General features: G+C 53.6%; 1 protein-coding gene across 1 annotated transcript; it reads right to left on the minus strand.

The window, feature by feature from the left end:
• Nucleotides 1-1,502: 1,502 nt before the first annotated feature.
• Nucleotides 1,503-9,760, minus strand: THOC3 (THO complex subunit 3). Its single transcript, XM_065555174.1, has 6 exons — nt 9,521-9,760; nt 8,620-8,776; nt 7,479-7,683; nt 2,911-3,072; nt 2,726-2,826; nt 1,503-2,364 (listed from the first exon to the last, which is right to left on the minus strand). Exons 1-6 carry the CDS (start codon nt 9,701-9,703, stop codon nt 2,201-2,203), a joined length of 972 nt encoding a protein of 323 aa, XP_065411246.1. The 5' UTR covers nt 9,704-9,760; the 3' UTR covers nt 1,503-2,200.
• Nucleotides 9,761-9,777: the final 17 nt, after the last annotated feature.

Consider the following 9,777-nt stretch of genomic DNA (forward strand, 5'->3'; position numbering starts at 1 on the left):
GGAAGAACAGAACACAACCTCCAGAGGTGCTGCTTGGCTGGCCCTTGGCCAGTGGCCTAGCTCCTGCCCATTGGTAGCTGTTGGCACAGGGAGCCACAGCGGTGGGTGTCAGCACCACCCACCCAGGACAGAGCTCCGCACTCAGCCAGCTGGGAGGGCAGACTCCGGTGCTGGCCGCAAGGCTGCAGGGGACCAGCCCCTGAACAAGGGTAGCTGCAGTAATGCCCCCACCCCACTCCCTGCCCAGTCCCACGGGGGTCCCCTGGGTGCTATGAATAGAGCTGCTGAAAGCCATGGTCAGTAATGAGGGCAGCGCGCACATCCCAGCAGCTCCGAGCAGGGGCAGGACAGTGCCAGAGGGGCTGGAGAGTTTAAGCTCTCGCTTTGCTCTCAGATGCTGCAGGGGCCAAGTCGTGCTATGCCTCTGGAAAGCACCTGGCCTGGTTGGGGACCACTCCGGTTTTAAACAGCTCCACCAAAGCCTGAATGCACCTGCCTGGTCAGTGCCTCTGCTGTACCACAGGGACATGGCCCCTGGCTCATCAGCCTTCCAATAGCATCGCTGTGTCTCCACCCCCTGCAGTACACAGCCCCTGTGCTCCCGGCTCTGGCACAGGTTGTAAAGGACAAAGGGAAAGGCGCTGCACACGCTCCCAGCCATGCAACGGCGCCAGTGCGGACAGCCTGCATAGAGAGCGAGGCTGGTGGCACAGTGCCCTCTGGTGGAAACACTGCACCAGGACAGGCCTGCGCAAGGCACCAGGAACCCAGACAGCCTGGGGTTTGACCTTTGGGGGTGGGGGAAGAGGCTTTCCCCCAGGGGGTGTTTATTCCTGGGGGAAGAAAGGGGCCAAGTTTGCCTTGGCCCAGCCCAGACTAGGGCAGCCAACACTAGGCTCAGACTGAGCAGGCCAGAGGCATGGGGGAGTTACAGAGATGGACCCAGGAGCCAGCGTCCACACCCAGAAGGGGAGAACACTGCCCTACCTCACGGTGGGGAGGTAAGAGTCAGGGCCAGGTTCGGAGCATGCCCCGCCTGGCCGCTCAGCACCTCTGATCAGCAGGCCCTGGCTGTCCGTGAAGTGCTCTGAGATCCATGGGAGGCCACTGAGCAGTTAGACCCATGGTTCATGCAGCACTTGTTGGTGGGCTAGAGGGCCACGCAGGCCCCCAGCGCTGGCTCTACCCCTCGTTTCCAGCACCGCCCGCACAGAACTGCCCACTGAAGCCACGTGAGGAGGCGTGTCAAGGACTGGTGAATGAGGTGGAGGGCACGCCACTCAGGAGTGTGACAGCCCCGCCAGTCGGAGCCTAGCAGGCACGGGCTAGAAAGGAGCGAGGCCTCTGGCAGCTCTAGGAGCCCGTCTGCACCCCACCCCGGCCCAGAGCAGTCCCCCGCCCCGCGGACAGCTGGCTGACGGGACAGTGCAGCCACCCTGCCGAGCAGTCAGCGTCCGTGCACACCCGCTGCACACCGTGCACTTCATAGACTCCCCGACAACCAGGCCTTACTTCCTTTACTGACAGAGACTTATCAAAATTACAAAAAGTCATACAAAAAGAGCCCCCCCAAGTCACCCCGCCCACCCTGCCACTCGCACCCGCAGCGAAGGGACAAGGTGACAGCCTAACACAAAACCCTTTTCCAAAGGGGAGGGATGTGCTGGGGCCTCCAGGCGATTCCCAGCCTGCCGGGGAATTGGCCACACCATTGGGGGCGGGATAGGAAGGGGACAACCCATGCAACTTAGCAACAAACAGTTCTGGCAATAGGAGGCTCACAGCTGCCTCCGGCTGAGTCCTACTGGGATGGCCGCAGGGCAGGCTCCTTCCCCCAGAGAGGCTGTCCTGAGCGGTCAGATTCTGGTGACTGCCCCTTTCTGGGCACCAGACTTGTGAACAAGGCCCTCCGCCTCCTTGCGGGGAGGGAGAGAGGCAGCCCTGAGCTGGGTGGAGGGACTCCGGCGGCAGCCCCCGTGTTCTTGCCAGGCCAGCAGCTGTGGTGTACAAAGGCTCCTGAGGGCAGGGGCCGCTGGCAGATGAGCTGAGGCCACAGCACTGCCAGGAGTGAGGAAGCCGAGCCCAGGGAGTGGCCGCCAGAGGACGAGGGAAGTGCTTTGGCAGTGCAGAACGTGGCCGGGGACGAGCTCCACCTCCCTGCCCCTTCCCAGGCCCTAGCCCAGGGCTCACTGGGCACCCATTACGCGTCATTGGGGAGGCCGAAGAGCTTGACGGTGCCTGCTTCCCGGCTGCTGTCATATTTGCCGTCTTTGTCATCACAGGCGAAGGCCAGCAAAGGCCTCTTTGGATGCCAGGCCACCGTGAAGGTGGGGGACTCGCACTGCACCTCCCACAGCTTCTCCCCTGCAGGAAAGACAGTGTCAGATGAGCCAGGCCCAGGAGCAGCTGCATGGGGGGAGATGAGGGAATGCCCCCCTCCCTCCACTCTGTGGGGGAGGAGTGAGAACAACACCTTCCATGCTCCTTTCGTTCAGTGCTCCGAGACAAGGCGAGAGACGCCGTACAGATTCCTAAAACAGACTGCAACTGCCAGAATCCTCTCCTGCGGCCCGCCCCTGCTGCTCCAGTCCTGAGCTCCCCCGCACACAGCTCCCTCCCAACCTACACCCCCTAGCATATGCACAGAGCCCTGCCACTGCCCCTCCATCCAGACCCACAGCCTACACCTACCATTCCTCCCAGGGACACGGGCATGAGCAGTTACCTGTCTCCACCTCAGCAATGTCGATGAAGTGATCCTCAGACGCGGACGCCAGCATCTTCCCATCATGGCTAAAGCTCAAGGTTCTCACGGGCCAGTCCAGCCTGCAGCACAGGGTGAAGTGACAGTGAGGGATTTCCTGTCTCAGTGCCGGGGGTGGGAAATGCGCATGGGGCAGGGTCACCTACCTGGAGAAGCACCTCACACACACCAGCTCATCCACATCCCACAGGCTGACCAGAGCATCTGCGCTTCCTGTGGCAAAGTACTTCCCCATGGGGTCAAACTTGATGCAGATGCAGTTTGACGGGTGAGCATTGATAGACTGAATGGGCTTCAGCTCTGGATAGCTGCAGACAGACGGGAGAAAGCAGAGAGAGGGGAAAGAGCCCATTCACCAACACTGCAGGGTCCAAGTGCCCTCTACAGAGGGACGCTGTGTGCCCTGACCAACACGTCAGCATGCAGTGGGGCTGTAGAGATCCAAGACCTCACGCACCGAGCGTCAGTCTAAATGGGCTACAGCAGCTGGAGCACTTCTGAGGGTGTCTGGCCCAGAAGAGTGCGGACCATAAGAAAAGCCAGACCGAGTCAGACCAATGGTCCAGCTAGCCCAGTGCCCTGTCTTCCGACAGTGCCCAGTGCCAGGTGCCCCAGAGGGAATGAACAGAACAGGGCAATTATCAAGTGATCCATCCTGGTGTTCAGTTCCAGCTTCTGACAGTCAGAGGTTAGGGACACCCAGAGCATGGGGTTGCATCCCTGACCATGTTGGCTAACAGCCATTGATGGACCTATCCTCCATGAACTTATCTCATTCTTTATAGTTTTGGCCTTCTTCACAACATCCCCTGGCAGTGAGTTCCACAGGTTGACTGTTCAATATGTGAAGTACTTCTTTGTTTGTTTTAAACCTTCTGCCTATTAATTTCATTGGGTGACCCCGATTCTTGTGTTATGTGAAGTGGTGAATAACACTTCCCTAGTCACTGTCTCCACACCAGTCATGATTTACAGACCTCTATCATCATATCCCCCTTAGTCGTCTCTTTTATAAGATGAACAGTGCCAGCCTTTCTGATCTCAGCTCATACAGATGTTCCATACATCTAATAATTTTTGCTGCCCTTCTCTGTACCTTTACGTATTCTAATTTATTTGTTTTTGAGATGGGGCAACCAGAACTGCACACAACACTCAAGATGTGGGCATACCATGGATTTCTAGAGTGGCATTAGGATCTGTCCCATTCCTAATATTTGCTAAGCTTTCATTAGCTTTTTCTGACTGCCCTGCACATTGAGTGGATGTTTTCAGAGAACTCTCCACCATGACTCCAAGGTCTCTTTCCTGAGTGCTAACAGCTAATTCAGACCTCCTCATTTTGTATGTATTGTTGGGATGCGTTCCAAGTGCATTACTTTGCATTTGTCAACACTGAATTTCATCTGCCGTTTTGTTGCCCAGTCCCCCAGTTTTGTGAGATCCCTTTGTAACTCTTCGCAGTCTGCTTTGGACTTCACTATCTTGAGTAATTTTGTATCATCTGAAAACTTCACCACCTCACCGTTCTCCCCGATCATTCATGAATCTGTTGAACAGCACTGGTCCCAGTACAGATCCTTGAGGGACCCCACTATTTACTTCTCTCCTCTGTGAAAACTGACCATTTATTCCTACCCTTTGTTTCCTATCTTTTAACCAGTTACTGATCCATGAGAGGACCTTCCCTCTTATCCCAAGACTGCTTACTTTGCTTAAGAACCTTTGGTGAGGGACCTTGTCAGAGACTTTCTGAAAGTTCAAGTACACTAGATTCCCCCGTCCACATGCTTGTTTACACCCTCAAAGAATTCTAACACATTGGCGAGGCATTATTTCCCTTTTCAAAAGACGTGTTCATTCTTTCCCAACATACCATGTTCATCTATGTGTCTGATAATTCTGTTCTTTACTATTGTTTACCTGGTACTGAAGTTAGGCTTACTGGCCTATAATTACCATGCTCACATCAGGAGCCTTTTAAAAAAAAATTGGCATTACAATAGCTAACCTCCAGCTATTGGGTACAGAGGCTGATTTAGCCATAGGCTACAAGCCACAGTTAGTAGTTCTGCAATTTCACATGGCTCAAGTGTAGGAATCTCTCACAACTTCTGCAGTGAAGACTGATGCAAAGAATTCATTTAGCTTCTCTGCAATGACCTTGTCTTCTTTAGTGCTCCTTTAGCACCTCAATTGTCCAGTGGTCCCAATGACTATTTCGCAGGTTTTCCTGCTTTTGATATACTTAAAAACTTTTTGCTATTAGTTTTTGTCTTTTGCTAGCTGCTCTTCAAATTCTTTTTTGGCCTGCCTAATTATACTTTGCTTCTAACCACCTCTTATACTCTGCTGTTTAGCCATAGTGGTATTTTTTTTCCTTCTATTTTTTTTATTTGGGGTATACATTTAGTTTGAGCCTCTGTTAGGGTGTTTTTAAATAGCTTTCATGCAGCTTGCAGGCATTTCACTCTTGTGTTTCTTTTAATTTCTGTTTAACTAGCCTCCTCACGTTTGTGTAGTTCCCCTTTGTGAAGTTAAATGCTACTGGGGTGGGTTTCTTTGGAGTTTTCCGCCCCTCCCCCAAGGATGTTAAATGTAATGACATTATGGTCGCTGTTACCAAGGGTTTATGTTATATTCACCTCCACAGAGGACTAAATCAAGAACTGCCTCTCCCCTTGTGGGTTCCAGGACTAGCTGCTCCAAGAAGCAGTCACTAATGGTGTCTAGAAATGTTATCTCTGCATCCCATCCTGAGGTGACATGTACCCAGCCAATATGGAGATAGTTGAAATCCCCTATTATTATTATCATTGAGTTTTCTATTTTTATAGTCTCTCTACTCTCCCAGGGCATTTCACAATCACCAGCACCACCCTGGTCAGGCGATCGGTAGTACATCCATACTGCTATACTCCTATTATTCAAGCATGGAATTTCTATCCAGAGAGATTCTATGGTACAGTTTGATTCATTTAAGATTTGTACTATATTTGACTCGACGCTTTCTTTCACATACAGTGTCACATCCCCCACAGCGTGATCTGCTCTGTCATTCCTATACAGTTCCTACCCTGGTGTCACCGTGCCCCATTGATTATCATCATTCCACCAAGTTTCTGTGATGCCGACTATATCAATATCCTCATTCAATACCAAGCACTCGAGTGCACCCAGCACTTCTAGCATTTCTATATTTGTCAATATTTAGTTGTGTGCCGTCATGTGAGGTAACTGCTGATACAGACTAACACGGCTACCACTCTGAAACCTTTCACTGGACTCTGTTTCTCCTCAGTTCCTACCTGCACTTTATCAACTTGGATCCTCTCCCCTTCACTAGGACATAGAGAATCCCCGTTAAGAGATCCTCCCCCAAGGGATGTCTCCGTCCGAACCATATGCTCCTCCGCACCCGTTGCCTTTCCCCCAGCCCTTAGTTTCAAAACTCCTCTACCACCTTTTAGCGTTACACACCAGCAATCTGGTACCTGTTTGGTTTAGGTGGAGCCCAACCTTCCTGTATAGGTTCCTCCTTTCCCAATAACCCTAAACCCCTCCTCCCTTCACCATCATCTCATCCATGCATTGAGACCCTGCAGTTCTGCCAGTCTCCCTGGCCCTGCGCGTGGAACTGGAAGCATCTCAGAGAACAGCTGCCAGGGAGGTCCTGGACTTTTACCTCGCAGCCTAGATGTGCCCTCCAGGACCTCTCTCCTACCCTTCTTCATGTCATTGGTACCTACCTGTACCACAACCACCGCCTCCTCCCCAGCACTGCACATGAAGTCTGTCTAGATGTCTCGAGAGATCTGCAACCTTCGAACCTTGCAGGCAATTCACCCAGTGGTTTTCCTGGTCATCACAAACCCAACTAGCTGTATTTCTAATGATCAAATCCCCCATTACTGTTACCTATCTCTTCCTAATAACTGGAGGAGCACCACGACATCATCTGCAGGGAAGGTCCCAACTATGGGAATGTTTCCCTCCGCTCGAGCTTAATGTTCTTCTTCCACAAGACTTTCCTCCTCCTCAGCAGCACAGAGGCGGTCAGACCGCTCTACTGTATCCCTGAAAGTCTCCTCTGCGTACCTCATTGTCTCCCTTAGCTCCTCCAGTTCAGCCACTCTGCTCTTAAGAGCCCGTACTTGGTCTCTGAGGGCCCTGAGTTGCTTGCATTCAGTGCACACACACATCACCTGCCCATACCTGGTGCAGTCAGTGCAATAAGCTAGACAACCCCCACTCTACTGCTGGTCTTTGCCTGCGTTATTTTTACTCTTGCAGGGTTTTCGGTTTAGAGTACCGTTAGGTATATCTGCCTCTCTAAACTCCCTCGCAAAACTCCCCTGTTCGCCAGCTCTTCTAGTCACTTCGGAGCTGGCTTTTAACCCCCTGTTCTCCTGAGTTAGCCCCACCCCCTCATCAAGAGACCCTAAAGGGGTTAGGGATCAAAGGGTGGCAGAATAGAACCTCATTAGGAAGCTCTCAATCTCGCTTAGCAGGCAACTTGTCTCAGCATACAGCCCCAGAACAGACCACACTATAAACCTCAGCTACTGGCAAGGCTATCAGTCTGTCACAAGAGCCATGCGAAGGAAACACAACTTATTGCAGAGAGCCAGAGCGAGGGTGCAGGGCAGGAGATGCAAGAGGCAGCCAGCCTGCCTATCCCATCCCTGCCACTGGAGATCATGCCGGGACATACCTGAGGATGTTGATGCAGCCATTGCCATTGGTGAGGAAGAACATGTTGTTATCATTGTTCCAGGAAATCTCATTCACCTCAAATTTAAACTGCTCCTCGGCTTTGGAGCGATGTGTTTTGGCATCAATGAAGGTGACCACATCATCTTTATTCCCCACCGCAATGGTCTGGCCATCAGGACTCCAGCAGATATTAATGTTCTCTCCTGGAAGGGAAGAGAATGCATCAGGTCCTACCATCACTCAGCACCATTAACAGGGGCAAGAGAACCAATCAGGTGCCACAGATGGACTTTTGTATTTTTAACCCAAGCCCCAGGTCTGCAAACCCTCTGCCTTAAGTGGCGAAGGGCAATGACATGACCAAATTTAAATTGTAACAGCCTAGCTTGGCTTGACCAGCTGTGTCACAACTACGCAAGTTTTAAGGGAAATTAACTCTAACAGAACTGTGGCTTCAAAACAAAGAATCACAATTACGCCTGTTGCATGTCTCTTCCCAGTCCAAATCTCTTTGCAAAGCCATTGCTCCATGCTAAATAAGTCATTTAGCAAATCTTTACATAATACTGACGCTGGGGGGCTGGAGCAATTTGTGTGTGGAGGGTGTGGGGGGGTACTGAGAGCCATTGAACCAAACTGTAAACCCTGTATATAATAAAAACACTTCAAGCCAGTGGGTGCTAACGCACCCCAGCACTCCTAGTTCCAGCACCTATGTACCGACAACTAAACCTGGGAAGAAAAGGTGTGTCAAAAATAGAAATGGGTGGTAGAGACTCAACTTCTCTCCCTAACCCTTCTCCCTACAGCCACACACGCTAGTGAGAGTTTCTGACAGTGCCAGTGCCAACGTAGATGGGTTCAGGTGTTTAACACTGTGACACCTAACACTGCTCAGAGCTTGGTTAATGCTAGGTACAGATACAAATTCTCACAGGAGGTAGTGCCACGTATGGTTATAATTTGCTAGCAAAAGCCAGAAAGATGCAAGTGCCACAGAAACATCTTGGAGAACTCTCAGGGTTTCCTGAATTTGCTTCCAGTCCATGTTGGGAGCAGGATGCGTTTGCAAAGGGAGCAGTGTTTATAGCTGTCCTGAGATGCACTGGTCCCTCTTATCTCCTCACATTAACACTCACCTTTGGTGTTCACAGTAGCGATGCACTTAGTGGTGCGGACGTCCCAAATACGGATGGTTTTGTCTCCAGATGCAGTAACAAAGAGGTCTGGGTTACTCGGGTGCCAGCACAGCTGATCCACGCTGTCACCATGGCCACGGTAATTGTTCTCCTTCACCTAGAGGGAGGTGACCGCCCAAGCCATCAGACAACCAGGCCAGTGCGGACGCTGCCACACTCACTCAGGAAACCAGCGTGTTAGAACGCCTCCCAAATGTTCATCCTCACGCGCCCCCGTGAGATAAGCAAATACTATTGTCCCCATTTTACAGCGCGGGACCCGAGACCCACCGAGACTTAAGTGACTTGCCCAAGATCGCAGAAAAGTCTACGGGGGAATCAGGAGAGCGAACCCACCTCTCCCGCTTCCCAGACTAGCCCTTTCGCCGCTGGCCCGTTCGTTCTTTGAGTGGTGCCCATGGGCCTGGGCCGCTCTGCAGCGCTTCCAAACCTTTGCCAGGAGCACTGAAGGGGGCTGTCCCCGCAGTCCCGGAGCTGGGGCAGAGCGCGGGGGGGGGGGGCAGGCAGAGCGCAGGGGGGGGAGGCAAAGGGAGGAGGGGAGGCAGAGGGAGAGAGCGTGGGGGGGGGGGCGGGCTGAGCGCAGGGGGGGAGGCAGAGGGAGGGGGCAGAGCGTGGGGGGGAGGCAGGGGGGGGGGGCAGAGCGCGGCGGGGGGAGGCAGGGGGAGGGGAGCAGGGGGGGCAGTGCGCGGGGGGGGCGGGCACAGCGCAGGGAGGGGGCTTCCCCTGCGACATGAGCCCAGCCCGCTGCTGGCAGCCCCCTTCGCCTACCCCGCGGGACGGGGGACGGGCGAGCGGGGGCCTGGGAGCGCAGAGCGGATGGGGACCCCCCGGGCCCGCTCACCAGCCGGTCCTTCTCCAGCACGAAGACACTCGCCGTCTTGTCGAAGGAGCCCGAGGCGAGCCGGCGGCCGCAGCAGCTCCACGCCACCGAGTGCACCTTGGCCCCGTGCGCCGGGAACTCGCGGCTCCGCGTGTTGGCCCGGAACAGCTCCTGCATGGCGAGCACGTACGGGGAGAGCGCCATGGCAACCGGGCGGCCGGGGCCCGGCAACCACTTCCGGGGCAGAGGCCGAAGGGCGGCGCTTCCGCTTCCGGGGC

Source organism: Chrysemys picta, chromosome 8, assembly GCF_011386835.1.
Source record: "Chrysemys picta bellii isolate R12L10 chromosome 8, ASM1138683v2, whole genome shotgun sequence".
NCBI classification, from domain to species: Eukaryota; Metazoa; Chordata; order Testudines; family Emydidae; genus Chrysemys; species Chrysemys picta.